The following is a 20,423-nucleotide window of genomic DNA, read 5'->3' on the forward strand; positions in this document are numbered from 1 at the left end:
AAATAAATAATTGAATAAAAGAAAATAAATACATGCCCAAGCTTCTTTTTACAGACAGTGTTGTTAGTTTGTATGTCACTTAGAGTGTCTGATCAGGTTTTGAGACTGATGAAAATGCAGACAGACACCGGGATCGATGCAGTGTTAACGTGTTTCACCTTTGACCTTAGTGGAAAGATGACGTCACACAGGCTGGTTAGCGGTACATTCATTCTCTTTTGAGTGCTTTCTTAAAATTTAGTCCTATCATTGAATCATGGACTTAACGACAAAGAAATCAACTGCCACCTCGCAAACACATTTTCATAGAAAGAATTCAAATCTTAATTCTGACCAAATTTCACACAAATGTCTGACAGGATATAAACTGATGTGGTACTTTTAGCTGCTCCCTTAATTCCCAAGATTTAACCCTAACCCTCTGAGGACAGATCCACATGTTTGATTTGGCATAGACTTCATGCCAGATGCCCTTCCTGATAAAATAGCTAGACTTGGGACCAGCGTTAGTACACTAGCTACCTCCCCCGGGTATCTTTCACATGCAAATGTGTTAACCACTACACCGCGAAGCCACCATTTTTTGCAAAAAGCACTTATTTGACCTTTATTCAACCCCAAAACTCAGGAAAAGAAGAGGAAATTCAGAATATATTTCTTATTTGGTCTAACATGACACTAAGTTTGGGTGCCATCTAAGACTTTGGACAAACATGGTTGGAAACTGCACCTTGACTAGTTTGACAGAGGCAGTAATTCTAGCTTTTCCCATGGTGATCACTAAGGATTATTTAAAAGTGTAGCTCACATTGAGTTCAAGAAAAGAGCTGTTCGACTTGAATGTACTACTCACAAAGAATCAATACAAAATACTATTAATCAGATTGTTTTCTTTGATCTACCTTTTAACAGCTGATTTCTAAACAATGGCATTGCCAACAGTGTCCAGTGCCTCAATCGCGACCTCAAATTTGATAGTAGTCTTACTATTGCTTTATTTTACTGAAACTTACTGACTACTGTTGTCCTGCTCAACCATGTGTACCAGCAGAATGCAGGTTTTTCAAGTTGTTTGTAAAGTAAAGCTGTTTATTTGGCCTTGCACCATATATCTCCTTTCTCTACCTGTAGCAAAATGTTTAGTTTGTCTTTCTGAAGCAAGAACTGTTTCTCTCTCTGCTACTTCGCTTCCCCCTTACACACAAACCCAACAGAGTTTCTTTGTTTTGCTTTGCCAAGAAATAAGTGGGCACAATATAGAAAAGATGGGAAAAAAAGGAGGAGAAAGGATTAAAAGACTGGATTCAGCCTCAGTGGGAGACTATTCAAAGCCAGTGTGCAGATTCTCTAAGTGTGAAAGAGTGGACACCATGCAGACTATGTTCAACATGCAGTGATAAAAAAAGAAACAAAAAAGAGACAAGTGAGCGAAATACAACAACCTGCAGAGCCCGTCTCACATCCAATAGTTGTTGTGAGCATCTCAACAAATTAATTGGATCTACTTGTGATAAAAAAAAAAATCAGAGGGCAACAGAACATATGTTTTGTTCCTTATAATCAAAAGCTGCGTATTGCTATAAGAGAAGACCAACTAGCCTAAATGAAGAATAAACAATTCCCGAACAAATGTATATATAGATACATTAAAACTGGTATGAAATCTATGTACAACATTAGTGACTTACATACCAAATAAGAAAACTAAAGTACATCAGTATTTAGTTTATTAACTTTATATTTATTTTGTATATTATTACAGCATAAAAGAACTGCAGTTCAATCATTGTTTTCGGTTTTCCTACCGTCTCTTTTCAGTGGCCTAATCTGACCTCTAGAAGCTCCACTGTTTCTTTGATGTAGTGATTTGAGTTGCTTTCCAGTTACTCAAAAAAACAATAAGGAAAGTAGAAGATCTGCACTGCGTTGTTCTCATTTTTCACGGAAGCAGCCAAATGCAATAAGACTACATTGATGGAAGAATCATTTTAAGAATACTAAAATGTTATCGATTACACACATAGTAACTGTGAAAGATGACACACTAACCGATATTAAGACATATAAGGAATGTTGTTACACCCTAAGTATCATTTAGCAAATAATCCACATACATAAATTCATTATATAATGCAAAATGCTACAACACATGCGAATATGTCGGGACTTCCAGTGCTGAATACCAAAATGTACCGATGACAAATCTTAATTTTACCAATTTATTTTTACATGACGGTTGACATACCTCGTTTTTAGCCCATCTGCAGTGACTCCCTGGGGCATTGACAGAAAACAAATAATCTATTTAAAAAGCCTACACATTGAATTTAAAAAAAATTTTAAGTTTATGTCTACCCCTCTTCACTTTACAATTATAATTTTGACTTCATAATTGTTCTGTTTTTTTAGATATGTAAGTATGAGTAAATAACGCAAAATGTCCTTCCTTTTTTTGTTCTATAATGTCATAAATGTAATAAAAACACGACATCGCTGTCATAAAAATGCAAAGTTAAGGTAAAAAATTATCCCAAATGTATTTTATATGTTTTATACTCAAAAGGCTGTGCAAGCTTCAGTAGATTCAAGATTCAACTCTCTTTACCGTCATTATGCAAGCTCGATGAAATTATGGCAATATTTCCTCACATAATAAATAATATAATCAAACCAACATAAATATGAATACAAAATGCAATATACTAATATGTGTATATATCAAAAGTATAACGTTTTTACCCATTATGCCCAGCAATACTGAACCTAAGAATATTGGAGGGTAATGGATACTTTATGGTTCTATATGGATGTTTTTGGTCCAAACTTGGCCTTTCAATACGGAAGGTTCCTGATCCCTGGGTTATGATTTACTTTTTCCAGTATCTTTGGAGATTAATTGATTGTACTTTTACTAATGTGCTATTTTAATTGCAATACTTTTGTATTTTTAATATTACTTGAAAGATCTGAACACTTCCACTTTGTTTAATAACAAGATACAAACTTTTTAAAAACATTTATTATTATTATTATTCCAATGTTCCAGTTTGTCTTTTCAAAATGTTCCAGGGTACAGCTTTTGACTCTTTCTGTTGTCAGAAAGTTTAAATTGTGCACATCAAACTTCAACGTACGGTAAGGTGTGACATGTTTTCTCCTAAAGTTAGGACAGGGACAAATCTCTTAAATGACAAACCTCGGTGCTCTCTGTTGACAGAAAACAGAACTCTCAGACATCATTGAGAAAATTAATTAATCCTCAGCTGTGTTGAGGCAAACGTTGGGAGAGAAACTACATATAATTTGGATGATATCCTCTCTCTCTCTTAGCATTGGTGCAGGTTACTAGCACAACCAATCCCTGTCTGCCATTACCTGAGTTGCCATGGTAACCCTCCCCCAAAAAGAATTTATTTCAGGAAGCAACCCATCGGCAACAACCTGTGACTCTCTCTCTGTCGCTCTCATTCTTTCTCTCCTCCTCCTCCGTCTCGTCATCGCGCTACCCTTTTTACTCCTTTCACACACTTCCTGCTCCTCTCCTCTCAAGCTGTCTGTCTACATATGGTGTCCTATACTTTCTTCCTCCGCCTCGCTCCCTTTCTGCATTTTATCTGACTGTCCCCTTCCTCCTCATTTGCTGTCATAGTCTGTCCATATTCAGCCACTGGGTTAGTTCATTTGTAGCTACCACCAGAGGAAATGGTGCATCAGGCTCCTTCACTAGGTTGTTATCTGTACTCATGGCTGGAGCTCCGTGTGTTTGAGGGAAAAGTACAGCGTCTGTACACGCGTGTGTTTTGCATGCATTCAGAAGTGCAACTGTGTGTGTGTGTGTGTGTGTGTGTGTGTGTGTGTGCGTGCGTGCATGCGTGCGTGCATGGGTGCTCGCGTGTGTAACCGTTTGTGCCAATTATTTCATTACCGGCTGACAGATTTCTCTTTCCACTATTACCGCTCCCCTAGCCACAGGCACCAGCACAAACCCCAGCAGTCACAGACACACAAACACACACACACACACACAAGCTAGCACACAGCAACCAGTTAAAGTCCATCAATTAAGAAGGCAATTTGCTCAAGTGGTTCCACCTGGGCTAAAAGGCAGGTGGGTGGCTATGCTCTGTTTACCTATCAGACACTATTAGGGCCGGGATGTTGCTGGTTTTACTTCTGTCCTGCTTCCATGATGTCAGCTCTGCCTTTTTTTTTTTTGGTCTGCCTTTATGTCTTATAGGCTGTGTATGTTTGTGTGTGTGTGTGTATGACTGAATGGGAGATTATGTCAAGTGTTCGTGATAACTGGAATGCACTGTATCTGTCAATGAGTGGCAACCAAATGACAGATGATGCTAACATTTTGTGGATGCGGTGCGCGTGTGTGTATGCATGTTATGTGTCAGGTTATGAAGCCGCTGACATCTAGAAGTGGTAGCTGACGCCGCTCTGTCCACACACATCCCCCGTCTTTGACAAGATTTCATCAGCAATACCTCGAAGTGTGTGTGTGTGTGTGTGTGTGTGTGTGTGTGCTGTTATTTTTGTGAGTGCTTCATTGTGGACTGTGTGCGTGCGTGTGTGTGGCCTCTGCAGCAATATTTCATCCTTTCTGGAGTCCCCTAAGAACCTGCGGCACTCTGTGTGAGTGTGTGTGTTTGTGGCGGTGTATGCATATGTATTCATGGCTACCTCTGTGTCTTTGTGGGTGTGTGGGTGTGCATGTGTGTGCGTGCGCACATCTACACTCGCTCCAAGCATTTATTCACTATCATGGAGAACAGCACGTGTGTGTGTGTGTGTGTGTGTTCTGAATGTATGATGAAACTTCACACGCACAGAGGCACACACGCACCATGCCACACACTCACACAGTCTGTTTGATAAATTAGACTTGGAGCTACAGGAATTTGCTTTGCAATGAACTAAGGCAGCCACGAGATAGTCCATACAGTCTGTCAAGCTCCGGTGTATACTTGCAGCCCCTGCGTATGCATATGCTTGCGTTTGTATTTGTCACCCTACCTCTGCATGTTAACTTAACATGTGCCGATGCCTGTGGCCTCGACGTTTATCTGCAAGAAACGGAGAGACCGCGTGTTTACATACCGACCTCGCCATACAAAGCGCTCAGAGGCACAGCAGAAAGCACGCTCAGGAGGTAAACCGCACCGACAGGACCTACATGTCAATGCTTCCTCTCTCCGTTCATTTGATTTCAGGCAAGGGCATTCTGTTTCCTGCATCCCACAAGCCCCATTTCCTTTCTCATTGGATGTGGTATTATCCTTGGGCTTATGTGGCAGAGTACAAGATATAATTTATTGTCTGTTCAGCAAGGCAAATGTGCAAACCTGGCATATTTCATTTGCTGAACATATCATTATTAAAATATGATTCCCCCCCACCTCCTTTTTTTTGTTTCGCACTGTGTGGAGAAATGATATCTGGGGGAGATCTGATTCTTGGCCTCACTGTGAATTTTTTGCCACTAATATATATAAAACATCGGAGGATGGGCAACCTCTGTGTGAGGAGGGGAGACTGGCGAAGTCAGTGTTACGAAAGGGGAAAGCACAGTGGTAAAAGAGTCAGACACATCGATGGATATCAATGCATACCAAGTAGAAAAATGTGCATTACTTCTCAGATGATGAAACACCAGGTTTGGGAAAGCAGTGAACCTCCTTGCCCTGCTTAATACATACATACAATCTGAGTTCAGACAGCTACGAAGTCCAGGCTGCTTTAGCACCCATAGCAGCAAATACCCAGCATGCCTTGTAAATGACTGTGTACACAGCGTGTATACTATATATGCATTATTTTTACGTGAAGAATGTGCCTTTAAACATTCCCCAGCAGCAGCACTGTAAAGCAACAACACGCCATGGAAGAAAGCTTTCTGTATTCATGAGTTTGGTTTTAACAGTCCCTGCAGGTACAATAATGAAGTTCCTTTCTCCCATGTGGAATGGACCGTAATGATTGTGATGAAGCAGAATTGCTGGCTGGTTTCCTTTTTTTTTTCTTTCTCCCCCCCTCGCTGCTGTTGTATTGACAGAGCTGTAAACATAAGCATAAAACTATATGTCGCAACGATGTAACTGTAAAAAAGAACTATTAACAGATGCAAAGAGCGAGGCCAAGCCTGGAAAAAGATGCAAAAACAGGCTTCAGTGGTTGTTTGAGTGCCCTATTTGAAGTCTATTCTCTGATATACAACACCTTTGCAAAAAGGTTCAAACATAAAAACGTAAAAATGTGAATAAAAACAGAAACATTTTGTGAACTGTTATTAGATTTAGGTATTTATGTAGAAGGAACACATAAAAAGTTGAAATTGAGACATTTTACTGTGTTTTTTTAATAGAAGGGCAAAAGGCTGAAAAAGTTATGTAACGTTTAAAAATACCTGGTGCAACATGTCACAACAAGTTAGCTTAATTAGTAATACAATTAGGCAAATAAACAGCTTCCCAGAGGCTGAATCTTTCAGAGGATAGGGTTTTACAATGCTGTGAAAGACTGTGTGGGTCAGTTCCACAAACACTTCCTTTCTGGACCTTGCCTCTTTTCGGATGGCCTGAAATGAAGTAGAAATCTGTCCTGTGGTCGGAATAATCAAAATGTGAAATTCTGTTTGAAAATCATGCATGCTACATCCTCCAGCACAGAATCTGCCTTTTTATTGTGCTGTTGTTATTGTGTGTATATATTTATTTATATTTAGATTTCTTCATACATTCTTATATAGTTCTATATTGTGTATTTTGTTGTACAGTTATTTTATTTTCAACTTTAATTTATATATTTTATCTTATTCTTCCAAGTTAAATTTACCCTTCATTCTAATTTGTGTTGTACAGTTATTTCATTTTTAACCTTAATTTATATTTTATTCCTTCTTAGTTAAATTTACCCTTTTTAATTTTTCATATTTATTTCCTATCTTATTCATAGCCTTTTCCTTTTTTGTTTTCTTTAGGTCACGAGCAGTTGTCCAAGCATTTTACTACATATCGTACTGTGTATGACTGTGTACGTGACAAATAAAATTTGAATTTGAATTTACTATATGATACATACAGGTTTTGGAGTGCCACATGCTGCCATCCAGACGTCGTTTTGAGTGTTGGGCATGGTTTACTAAGCTCAGTGGGACAACTTTGAAATACATTCTGCTTCACTAGTGTGGTAGATGTTGTTTATATGCTAAAAATGGGTCAATTTTGCCTGTTACTAGGTGGTTGCTAGGCATGTATAATTCAGATTTTGTGAATATGAGATGTTGTTGTCATGAAATAAAATGACACAATGCTATTAGAAGGTTTTAAAGGTGCATAAGTGCTAAAAACAGGCTAAGTCTCTTGATAGGTGGCTGATTGCTCAACTCCTGATAGCGTAGGTGGAGCTTGTAGACAAAGTAACAAACACACAGGCAGAGAGAGATTTATTGTGTAATAGTAAGATATCCTAAATGAAACAGCGGAGGCTATGAACAACTAAACAATAGTGGGGACATTGAAGTTTCTCAGCTACAGAAATTGTTCTGATTTTCCAAATAAGAAAACCCAGAGAAGGTTGTTTTAAAAAGACATGTTGAGAAACTATGGTAAATGTGCACCCAAATGAAAAACAGATCTATTTGTTCAAAAACCAGCAACTTCCTGATTACATTATTTGATACAGTTTCTGTTTACTATTATCTAAATATGGTTTTAAATATTATATATTATATTTTAATTATATTTTTGTTTTATTGTATTATTATTATTGACATTTTACTACTTAAAAAATCAGGATTACAATTGAAAAAGCCCAAATTGTTTAATTTTTATCAGCTGAAGATAATTCTCTTTATAAGTTATAAGTTAGCTACACTGTGTAATGGAGTGGCAACAGGTTCCTTCTGCATTTAAAATGCTTCACAACTGGAACAACAAAGACAGTTCCAATGAGTAAACAAGCTAAAGCATGCAATGATTTGAATAATGTTATTCAAGCAACCTGCTGGATTACAGTTTGACACCGCAATGCTTGCCCGCTACATCAATTATGTCAATGATGATCACCGTACGAGCAGAAAACCTGATGACTTATCTTGCTTCGTTGCATGACTAACATCCATGTCAGCACCTTTTTCGCCGCATGCTTTAATGCCATTAGAAGATAAATGAGTGGCGCTGCTTGTTATGACCCGTAATGATATGGTTTGTCCTTTACAGTGAGCTAAACCCATTTTCTTCTACTGCGTAAGAACGGGAATAGGAATTGGAACCCCACAAGCAATCTATTCAAGGGTGCAACAAGCTAAGGGGATGTGACGTGCCAATGTTTTTTAGTGATTTTCATTATGTGTCATTCTATTCTAATTCATTTTCAATTGGACCATAAGAGCTGCTGCCGTAAGCAGTATAAAAAGCAAGAATGAACGAGGGAGGATCTTGTTTAGCTGCAAGACATCCTGAGAAAGAAAATAATGATCTTTATGAAATTGCTTTAGACACAATCTGACAGCCGAGACAAAGCAAGTGGCTGGCCCTGTTTGAATCGATAAAGCCTCCATTAGTTTTCTAAAGAGTAACATGCAATTTGTTTCAGTGGAGCAGCATAGCATCAGTAATATTCTGCCCCTTTGACACAAAAAGCTAATGCACTATAGCCCGCCTAATGTCAGATTAAACCTACATTTCTGTCAGATGGAAATGGAAAAACGGTTAGAACGCAGCGGATCCATAAAGCATGACCAAGTCTGTTATCGCAGACACCAAATTTGTGTCACAATGGCCTTGGGGGCCAAGCTTTCGTGAAGACAGAAAAAAACCCTAGTTTCACAATCCATTGACTGAATGACTGTGATCTCACGCACACAGAAGATCAAACTTCTTAAGCAGCTATCGATCGACTAGATGAACAGAGGCACGGTGATTGATCCAACCTCGGGATGACCTCATCGCTACCTTTGACACAGCAGGAAGGCACAAATAGAAAAGGCAGAAGGGTAAGCACACTTCTCATCCATCATTTCCTAAAGAATGTGTGGATGTATCACTCTCAAGTAGGGCTGAACGATTATGGAAAATAATCTAATTGCGATTTTTTGCCCCAATATTGCGATTGCGATGCGATATGCGATTATTTTTTAAGGTCTTTGTCTTCTGTATTATTAAACAAAGACAAGCAATACATCATATAGTATGGCCAATACTATATTACATTAATTTTAAACTGTTCTTTCCTGGAAGACAGACCTCTGTTATGATGACATGAGGTGATGCATGAATTGATGACTGACATTTTTATTTAACTTCTTCAATCACAACAGTATATTTGAACATACACAATAGTTTATTTTTAGCTTACAAACATCTGAGCATAAAGTGCTGACAAGGAACCCTGGTGTAAACATTAAAATGAAAGTCAGTACAATGTGCAGATTGCAGAAATATAGATAAACAAAATCAGTGGCTTTACCACACTCAGTTTTTCGACATCTGTGAACTACTAGACAGTCATTCAATTAAAAAATAATATTAAATAAATAAAACTAATAAATAAAAAATACACACATCTTACTGATCTCTGCAGTCAGTAACATTACACATAAAGTGCAAACATAATAGCAATTGTATAAACACACACACAAACACGCCTTTAAAATTTAAAGGCGTGAAATTGGACAGTCTAGCCTTCTGATTAGCTAATCAGAAGGCTAGTTCTGATTAGCGTCACCGCTGTCTCGGTGGAGTTTAATAAACTCGGCCGTCTGCTTCTTGCTATCTAAAATATAACCAGACACTGGTGTAAATTCTCGACTGTCTCATACTTCTGTTTAATAAGTTTTCTGTTTGACGTTTAGTCAGCTGTGTGAAAACCAAGGAGGAACCCACCCGGGGGATTAATAAAGTTTTATTTTATCTAATCTAATAACTTTAATCTCAGCCAAACCGATTTACTCACGAACAAACAAAACACTGAAAAAAACCCAACAATAACATTTTTAGGTTGTCTAAGTGACTTATATATTACGTTTAACCCGAGCAGCGAAACTCCGCGGTGATCTGAAAATGATGTGCCGGGAGTTGTGCCGTTCTCGGCCGCATCAGTAACCCTCGAGCTCCCGGCTAGCTGTCGAGCTGGTGGGTAGCAGACGCCTCTGAAAACGTCGAAGCACTTTTGCAAATATGGGATATCTTGATAAACCGAGCAGATATTTGATGTTTACACAACTACTTTCTCGCCTGAAAATATGTTAAAAGTTTATTTTGTGACCCAGAAAGATTAGTATGAGTAATTTTAAAACTTAGTAGCGGCCGCCATTGCTGGAAACTGGAGTTTGGCTGGGCCGCGCTATGAATTCTGGGATATGGTAGTAATTTGGACAGCCTTCGGCACGTCGCTGTGACGTAATCGGTCTACAAATGCGGCCTCAGGAGGATGCAGCCCATGAATTTGGACATGTCCAGAGTATAATCGCAGCCTTTGCGGTTAGAAAATTGCACTTGATCATGTCGCGATATTATCGCAAATGCGATATATCGTTCAGCCCTACTCTCAAGCACCCTGGTGGTCAGGGAATCAATAGTCTGGAGAGTTGGCCTATGAATAAAATGGACAGGCTCAGTTCCCCTAAATCAGCACTCTTTCAGCTCGCACAGTATATCCTGATGAATCCACTGACTCGGGTTAGATCATCCAAGGGGCGGGACCAGATTCTCTTTGAGAGATGATCATGATGGACATGTTGCCAGTGTTGCAAGAACAGACCCACAGGAATCCGCCCTCCTCTAAGGAAAATGCTGATCTGAGAGGATCTCTCTCCCACCAGCTGACAAGTCGATAGACAAATGGCTCTGCTTGCCTCTAACCTCTCAAACTACTGGCCCTCCTTCTTCTTGTCCTACTCCTCAGTTTGGGTGTCTACTGCCAAACACTCCACCATTTACTTTCATTTTATGCGCGTGCAAATGCACCCATGATTAATTTATACAGCCGAGCTCTATCAGATCGAAGTGACCAGGAGACATTCTGGACGAGGTTTTAATCAAAGACGCAGCCACAGTTATTTAAACTGCTCAGCTCCTTTACGCTGTTTGCCACTTTTTACAGCCAAGAGGAGCACAACCTAACAATCTGTGCTCTGTGGCTTCCTGATCTGTGCCACAATTTAATATGTGTGGCACACTTTTTTTTAAATCACCATCATCTTTATTACACTAATGTGCTTGGAAGATGTCGCATTGCATGTCCTTGCTGATCCAAGGTTTTACAGAATAGCTCAAATCTATGTCTTCAAGCTTGGTTTGGTAGGGCCTTGGGGAGTTTTACACGGCACTTCATGGGTGGAAGGGCACGAATGAAGTGTGTAAGGGTGATGTCTTTCTGACATCGCTATTTCCAAAGGCCGCTGAGTGTTTCCAGTAAAAAAATAACGGAACCCTAGGAGGATCCCCACAGCCAGCTTTTTATTAGAAAAGCCAACGCCAATCGTCCCACAGCTCTGCCAAAAGGCAATCAATAGGACTTTTGGAAAACTGGGTGCAATAGTGCACACTTTTTACTGTCCCACAATCAATAGGAACTGTGAAGAACAGTGCCATGAGCAAACACACAAACAGATGAAAAGTGGCCCTGGACACAAGGCACAAGGGGCTTGTTTGAGACCAGGCTTAGATTACCTTGAAAAAACCACCACAGGCTTCTGCTGCAACTGTGATTGACTCACAGAAGTGATTTAATTAACAAACCCCTTAACTAATGAATCAATTAAGCAATTGATTAATTCGTGCCACCCCTATGGATTACAGCTGATACTGACCATTAAAGATAAATTGTGTTCAATTTAGAGCAGTTTACAGCAGATTACATTCAGACAGACTTTTACCTACGTACCCCTTGGCTGTGAGGGATTTGAAATCACCGAGGATTTGCCAAGTAAAACACGGTGATTGTGACATTGCTTCTGTATGCTGAAGGAGTATTACTGCAGCATTAAATACATGCATATTATCTTTATCTCACTTGAGTCCTAAAGCTGTGCTGCAGGGCTAAGTTCCCTAAAATCCTTCCTTTCTGCAGATTAATAATAGATGCTTAAAAAAAGGAAGAAATACTTAATGACTGCACCTCTGCTGCTGGATCTCAAAATCACATTCGAGTGGGAGCTCGTGCAGCCGTTCGCCCTGGCCTCCACTCTAATTAGACCATCGGCAGGTTTTAGATGCAGGTGATAGCTGGAAAAGCGGCTACGCCTCTTAAAGGCCGTGCCTAGCACGCATTGTGCATTCTGCTACAGTGGCACAAACAGAATTAATATTCAGATGGAGAAATGAGACACGACATCCGCAGATGGCACGACGAAATTGAATGCTTGTACTGAAATCTCTGCAGTGATAGGAGGAAACTGGAGGACAAAATAGTACGAAAAGTGGAGGGAAAAATAATAACTGCCGATATAAACAGCAGTTGTGGAGCAGATCTTTAGTATGTTACATAACCATCTACTGTTTGACAACTCTGGCACATAAAACCGATCACGCTAGGATTTCTTTTAGTCATGCAATCAGTTTAATTTGAGCAAAAGAGCTCGACGTAAGAGACAGCGATGTCCTGTGTTTCAGGCAGTGACGTGAGTTTTGAGCACATAACCCCCGACTGCAGACTCCCGGTTTGTTCATATGTTTATTATTACACTATTACACCCTCTCTTTTTCATCTGGTGTCCTAAGTGACAGGGCTCCCCTTCCTTCATGGGCCACGTGCGTGCATGACACTGCGAGTTTGCCACCACTTGACCCGAATCTGCCTGAGGCTGCTCCGAGCTGAGCCTCCACAGCACAGGATGTCATTCTAATCCACATCTTTTTGTTTGGAAAAAAAAGAGGATACCCTGCACTGTGCTTTTTAGAGCACCTGCTGTAAATGATTTTGGTTGTCTGACATTGAGTGCAGTGCATTCACACAGACACACACACACTGTATATCTGTCACTTTGGTCCATTATGGCTCACTCTGTGGTTTTACCTGAAGATCAATAACTGCAGTTGTTAGGCAGCCTGGTGGTCTGTCTGAGGGAGGTGGAGGACGGAGAGAGGCCACTGGGCTGTGCAGACATGAGGTTTTTGGGAGCGCTTCACCTACTCAGCTCCTCAGTGTCACAGAGACGTTTAATATTTCATCTTTTCAAGACGTATTAATTTTAAAAAAAAATTAAATAAAAATAAATGGTTCATGTGGGTATGCTTGCAAACGAATGCGCATCTAAGATCATTCCAATCAGAGGTCTCAAACATAAGGTCCGGGGACCAGAATTGGCCAACCTGACGCACATCTTTGGAAAATGCGACATCAATTTCTGAATTTCATAGCTTTCATAGTTTTTCCCTCCTGGTGAAGATCCACTGCCATTCATACTACACCAAGGCACTTAAGTGATAGATAAGCAATAACAGTTAAAATGCAGAAAAGTTCCTGTTTTTTTTCACTGTGTGCTGCAGATTTTTTGTTTTTACAATGAAGCCACAGAAAAAGCAAAAGGATAGGACATTTTTTGCCAATTAATGTGAAGTACTCTCTTATACCTGTAATAACCATACATTTTTCTGCAATTTTATAAATTCATGCTGACAAACTTCTTTCATTTAGCACTGCAGCATTTCTTTATCATGTAGAAAACCACACAATGAAAGCTACTGTTAAAACTGCACTTCTTCATATGTTTTTAATTAAATGGAATTAAATGATGTGTAATCAAACATCTTTCTCCTGACAGACGCTGGTTTGGCCAACTTGAAATCAGAGTGGGATGCATGTGTCCCACGATGCTTATAAGTTTTGGGAAAACAACCTTCTATATGGCGCCATCCATGACATAGTTACAACGATGAGAAAATGCAAACTAATCATTCAAGATTATTCAAATTTGTCTTTAAGGTTTTATTGACTCTTAAAGCATCCTCATGAACACTTGAGAGAATTTTCAATAAAGCCACTAAGCTGCGTTCTGGTACACCTTCACAATGTTACTCCAATATCGAGAGCGAACAGGCCACTGGTGTTTTAAAGATGCTGCTCTTTTTAGCTTTAAAAGCACACCAAAGATATAACCGTAGCATATTATGCAGGCCATTTTATTACAGTGACTAACGCGTTATTTCCAGAACAAAACCTTTCACGTGCCTCGATGGTCCCGGACTCGCCGGGGGATTTCTGCACCAGGAGCTGTTCTGCGAACCTGTCGGACCCTCTATTGCCATGTGACAAATATCTCAGCCAATAAAGAGCGAAACGGGATTCGCTTCATTGTGTGAATTATTGAAGTGGACAGTGTGAGAAATTTATGGCCCAAAATTCATCCACATTCCGAGCGCATAATACGTTTCCAATCCCAAACCCAAGCCTCTCTGCGAGCCGAGATCCTGTGCCACATTATTCAAGAGGGCTGACGCAACGGGGTGTACAACCCCCCAACCTCAAATGCATATTTCTGCTCATAGTGTGTTCAGCTTCCTAACAAGCTGACACAGAGCTGACGTATTCTTTCTCCATGAGCCCAAATCACCATCTTCAATCTGTAGTTTGCAAGCTCACAATCACTGATATGAAAATAACTCTCTTGTTGACAGGCTACCTTAAATAATATACCACCTGCATGCACATCTGTACCGCCAGCTTCAGCGTCCTCACGCACTGAAGCACAGAGGAGGCGATCAATCCGGCACATGATAGAGAGGAGACTAAAAATACTTCTCCACCCCCCCACCCCCCTGCTTTCTTTTGTTCTAATTCACACTAAAAGATGGTAGTGTTGGACAACCCCAATGTTCTTAATGAAAGAATATGCAGGCTGAGACTAAACGGCCTCTGTTCTTTTTTAGGTCCCTTGTGCATGCCTTTCATTATCCTCATTCCCAAAAGACTGTCGCTAATGCACTCCTTTGAATTCATTTTATCAGTTCGTATTATTAGGCCTCAGAGCAGGGTTTGACCTTGGCCATTCTTGTAGCCTAAAGTGAGCATATTCTCACCACTTCTCTCCCTCCGTCTCTCTGTGCCACATTTCAATAAAGCCCAAACCGAAATTAAATGTGGCCTCTTGCCAGAGAGTGACCAGCAGACTTCTCCCCCCCGAAAACTTAAAAGCTATTCTGTGTCAAGTTAGAAAGCACAGAAAAACACGGGCTTAAGGGAACAACACCTCAGCGTAAAAAGCACAACATGATACCGGCAAACAACTCGGCAGTGAAGGTCAAAAATATTGTCTTGCCAGTCAACAAGCTCAACAATGCTGATGGCCCGAATCTAATAAGATCCCATCGCATCAACACGGCCACAAGCAGCACTTTTTTGTACTGTTAGGTGGCCACACAATCCTCTTTTTGACCTCTCTGTAAGGCCAGTGTGCCACAGTAAATTAAAACTACAAAGGGTGGCTTTGGGACATGTGCTAGTACAGAATCCTCAACTCCCCTTGCTTCAAATTGTTTGGCTGACAGACCTATTTCTCACCCCTCGCTCCCTTTACTTCACTATGGCTGGACATACTCCTACCCAGAAGCAGTCATGGACTCACCACGGTGAGGGAAGTGCTTGCTACTGCTTGACCCGAATATCTGCCCAGGGCTGGAGGCAGCGAGGGCATGGCGAGCCATTCCAAGCCTTCGCGTTTCAACAATCACCACAAAGGAAAACTCGTGACCGTTCCTAAGTGCCAAACAGACCCTGCTCGCCCCGGGGTATACATGTGTAAGGGTAGTATTAAGAGCTGTTTTACGTGCCAGCTTTATGCAGTGCAGTAATTCCCCCAGCTTACACCATTTGACTTTCATAAGGAGTTTGAGCAGTAAGTGTGCTCAACCTCTGCATGAAAGTCTCCCCGCAGACAGATGTGATTTGTGTATATCGCGGTGTACTGTAGGTGGAATTAATGACCGGTTACACGGAACAATCTCCCACGCTGAGACATCGGCTAAGTTGTGATTCATTAAAGCATTAACAGCTGAATGTCAGCAAATGGAACTCAATTAATTAGCACCCCCCCCCTCCCAACAAAAACCCCAGCTGCACCAACTTCCCACAATGCAGCCATATCTGCAGGCTGTGCATCCAGACAGCATGTCAGCAATGACAGACACACAGCAGCCAGAGCAACAGAGAAGCTGAGAGTTGTGTGACCGAGGGTCTGCATTGGAATTGTACCCGACTTTCGACTCCAAGAAAGGAGGTCTGAAAACACAATATAAAGGCGAATGGAACGACATTAGAACCGCTTGACCTCAATGTTACCCTAAAGTTAGACTCTAGTGCCATCTATTGAAAACGCTTACAACAAATCAGTATCTCCATTCAGTCAACTGCTTTTGGTGGTACTTTTTTTCACCCCCTCTTCCTTGAGCACAATTCTTCCTTCTCCTCTGGCATTGAATACTGGTTAATCGAACATATTCGGGTTGATTACTTGTTGATGAGCAGAGATGCAGAAATGCAGGTGGGATAGGAATCACAGCAGCGCTTGTGCGCCTCATGAATTTGCTTTTGTGCAAACTGGATTGGATTCTTTTTTCTTTTTTTCTGTATCGGAGCCACTTAAGAAAATTGGATATTTGATCATGTTTGAATATGTATATATACATATTTGTATTATTATTATTTTTTTTTTATTTTTTTTTTATTTTTTTGCGGAAAACTTCACATAAACTACACGGCAGAGGATAGCTCGGTAACAGATCAGATTGAGGGGGTAAATCGGTGGAGTTCGGTGTGATTACCTTCTTTGAGCAGGCGGGAGTGGATAAGGAGAATGAGAAAGCAGCAGATCGCCGCTCCGGTCAGTGCCCACGCAACTCTGAGCAGCTGCATCCTGGCGTGGGAAGGTTTTGTGGCGGACCGAGACAGCCGTGCAAGCGGGAGAGAGAGATAGACGCACACTCCACCTCAGCTCACAGACACGCACTGACTCATATTCTGTTGGCCATGGAATGCAGCTTTCGTGCAAATAAAAAAATAAAAATAAATAAATAATGAAAAAAAATCCCCACTTGATAGTCCGCTTTAGATGTGACACAGAAGGAAGGAGGATGGGATTCCGCAAAAATAAGCGCGCTCGCTTCGTCGCCGGTGCGTCAGAGTGATTTCCAAACAGAGGGGTGATTAACCCCAAATCACAGCCTGAGCGGCTGGCATCTTTCCTCACACCACTTCTTCTGCTTCTTTTGCTCCTTCAGGGGTCTCTCGCCGGCTTCACGGGAGTGTCGGTCACGACGGGTACGGGAGAGCGGGCTGCACCCCTCGGTGTGTCTCCGTCTATGAGTGCGCACGGCGGTCCACGGCGATGCGGCGCGCAGATGATGATCACCGCTCTCCGCTGCATGTTACGCACATCTCTCCCACTGCCTGAGAGACAGAGGCGAACACTGCCAACCAAGTCGCTTCACAGCCTCTCTCTCTGTCTCTCTCTCGTTTTCCCTCTCTCTCTCTCCCTCTCTCTCTCTCTCTCTCTGTCGCGCTGTCTCTTTCTCCCACTTTTTCGCCATATCGCTCGGCCGATCCGTCACTTTCTCTCTACCCCCCGCCCCCACTCTACCTCTCAATCCCCGACCCCCTATTCCTCCAGTCCAGTGCAACTCTTGGCATTTTACGCACGAGAACGATACAGTTTCATAAACTATGCATCTCCAGGATATTCCCCGTTCTGAAAACACCCCCATTCAAAATCTAAGATTAAGAGGCGCTGTGGTCAGCAATTCCCCCCCTGCCTTCTCTGCTCAGGTTCTTCCCATCAACCTTCCCATGCATCCTCCCATCAATCATGTAGCAGATTAATAAGAAACAGTTGCGGCCAGGCATGTGGGAACATCTTACTTTCTGTCCCTCATACGTGATTCACTGTTCCCCCCCCCCCCTCCCCCCTCCCCTCTGCTTAGCTCCAGGTTACGTCACAACTCTCCAAATAATCTCCTCGGGGTACAAAGCAGGAGACATGGTAGTGCTCTAAGAAAAAAAAGACGCTAGCCTCCACGAATAAATAAATAAATAATAGTGATCCGAGGATATTTTCTGGCTAATGAAGAAATTTAAAAGTGCTGATTTTAGTTTTGGAGCCTGTACAAATCTTTTTCTTCTTCTTCTTCTTCTTCTTCTTCTTCTTCTTCTTCTTCTTCTTCTTCTTCTTAAATGCACAGGAAATTAGTCGAACCATATTAGTCGAACCTTTTAGATATTGGAACAGGCAACAGGTTTGGCTAGTTGGCTCAGCCTCGTGTTTTTTTTTATTAATCATTCACCGCCCCCCACATACCCAACAGCAAACCTATGACAGGTGCAGCCTAAATTTCCTCTGATTAAAACAATCTAAACAGCTGATACTGTTGCAATTTCTTAACAAAAAATACATTTAGTGCTCTTTTCATCATTCGAGCTTTGAATGGGTATCATGATCACGGGAATGAAAGCAATCCAGCTGGAGGAGGACCAAGGCTGAATGGCCACACAATGGCACGTGTAATCCTTTACCCTAACCCCCTCTGCACGGCACAAAAAGCACTGCCATTGTTTCAGTTCGTGTGTTGTCGCATTCTGCTTTTCGAGGCTCGACCGATGTGGGACTTGCCGAGTGATGTGAAATGTGAAATAAATATTCATTCATTTATTTATCCACTGAAGTTTAGTCTGCCATTTGGGAGAGAGCGTGGCCAGTCTGCACACAATAACCCATATGGCCGCTCAAGTGATCACAGCATCTGAAAGCAGCGTCTCCTCCTTGGGGTGATTGTACGTTCCGTTCCCTGCATCTGTGTATTTATAATTGAATCACAATGATACGGCGGGAGAAGTGACAGTGCCACTCAAACCAGAAAACCGTTATTCCAGTGTCAATAAGGTTGGCCCCTGCAGTTACTGCTACTAATTAGCTGATAACAGTCTCCGTTGGCTGAAATGTGTGCCAGACTCTCTGTGTGTGTCTTACCACATGCGTGTTTTTCTTTCCCTACACCTCCCAGCCTCGTCAACTGAAGCCGTGATCCATCCATCTACTCCATGGAAAGCAATTAACAGAGACTTGACCTCGACATGGATTTGGGCTGAGGAGGCCGAATGTGTGCCCATGACTGTGTGGGTGTACAAAGCCGCCATTGTCATCGGCGGACTCTACAAGTCTATACTTCCTGGAAAGAGCAAAAGTGGCTAAATCTAACTGTGTGTCAAGTTTGACAGCTGGATGTTCCGAGACAGAGTGATGGTTTGATCTGTCAGAGGAAACCAATTACAGCTGTTCACGAGGTTGCCATCTTTATGCAACCCTGAGATCTCGCCTCACACGTTTGAACCACACGCACCAACATCCACCATATGTACAGCGCTAAGAACAGCTTCTTTTTTCTTTTCTTTTTTTTCACTACCAGTTTAAGGTGGCACCAGCAATTTGCGTAACTGTGAGTAAATATTTAGAACATGAAAAGAATTCAGCTGCGCAGCTTTCACATCAACCAACAATTAGGCTTTTGTGTTATTTATAAAGTAGAAATGTGCTTCTCCACAAACTCTGGAGCGAGCAGCCGAGGCTTGAGCTCACTCACTCATCACGGAACAGCATCTGCAGGCAGTGCATCCATTTGTACAGTGCGTACAGTAACTCAAATAAAACAGCGACAATGTTGATGGAGTTCTGCTTCCTTCACATGTCTATCCCTTTTTTCAATTTTTTCTGTCGAGTTTTCTAAAACCCCAAGAGTTACAGGAGTTTATGAATATATAAAGCAGTTCAAGTAAGTTTTCACATGTACAATTATATTTAGGCTACTCATGGTTAATGTTGTATTATGTGAGATATCTTCGTCTAGTCAGAGATGCTGTTTTCATTAGCGCGCAGAAGCTGTGCTGGATCCTAGGTAAAGCTCTACTTTCCACGTTTTAAAAATCCTATGGCACATGGACATCGATGCCAGCAGTGATTGTGTTCATTTTCCAAACATCACTGCAGCATATCTGCCAGAAAACATCCTGGATTAAGATCTGCTAAAACACCTGACGCCCGTGGTGAGGGAGGGCATATTTTAAACATTGTGCAAGGATATGACAAGATTTTTTTAGGCTTAAAAAAAAAGAAAAGAAATATGCATATGATCTCTTACACAGATGTCATTGTCATTCAAACTGCACCTTTTATCTCCAGGACTTATTGTAAACAATAGTGTTAGCGGAGGAGAGAGATATTTAAGTCAAAGGCTAATGTTTTGTTGACCCGTCCATCTACCCCAGAGGAAACAGCTACTGCAAAACTGATATTTTATTTCCTCTAATCAAAATGTCTACTGCAGATTACCCTAAACGTTTCTTTTATTGGACATCATCAGAAATGTTTCTTAAAAAATTTATGAATCTCCTCCTCAACCCGTAAACTTAAACTTTGTATGTAAATTGGTGGA

General features: G+C 41.3%; 1 protein-coding gene across 3 annotated transcripts in view; it reads right to left on the reverse strand.

The window, feature by feature from the left end:
- tafa5a (TAFA chemokine like family member 5a) overlaps positions 1–20,423 on the reverse strand; it is a 167,786-nt gene that overhangs the window by 101,829 nt on the left and 45,534 nt on the right. Inside the window, exon 1 of one of the 3 annotated variants that reach the window (XM_004553940.5) lies at positions 16,767–17,492. The exons of the other annotated variants lie outside the window; for them this stretch is intronic. Within the exon in view, the coding sequence (XP_004553997.1) occupies positions 16,767–16,857 (91 nt within the window). The 5' untranslated portion in view covers positions 16,858–17,492. Of the gene's footprint in view, positions 1–16,766; positions 17,493–20,423 lie in introns of those variants that run through there. 3 annotated transcript variants of the gene reach the window in all.

This window comes from Maylandia zebra, linkage group LG17 (assembly GCF_041146795.1).
Source record: "Maylandia zebra isolate NMK-2024a linkage group LG17, Mzebra_GT3a, whole genome shotgun sequence".
Taxonomy (NCBI): Eukaryota; Metazoa; Chordata; class Actinopteri; order Cichliformes; family Cichlidae; genus Maylandia; species Maylandia zebra.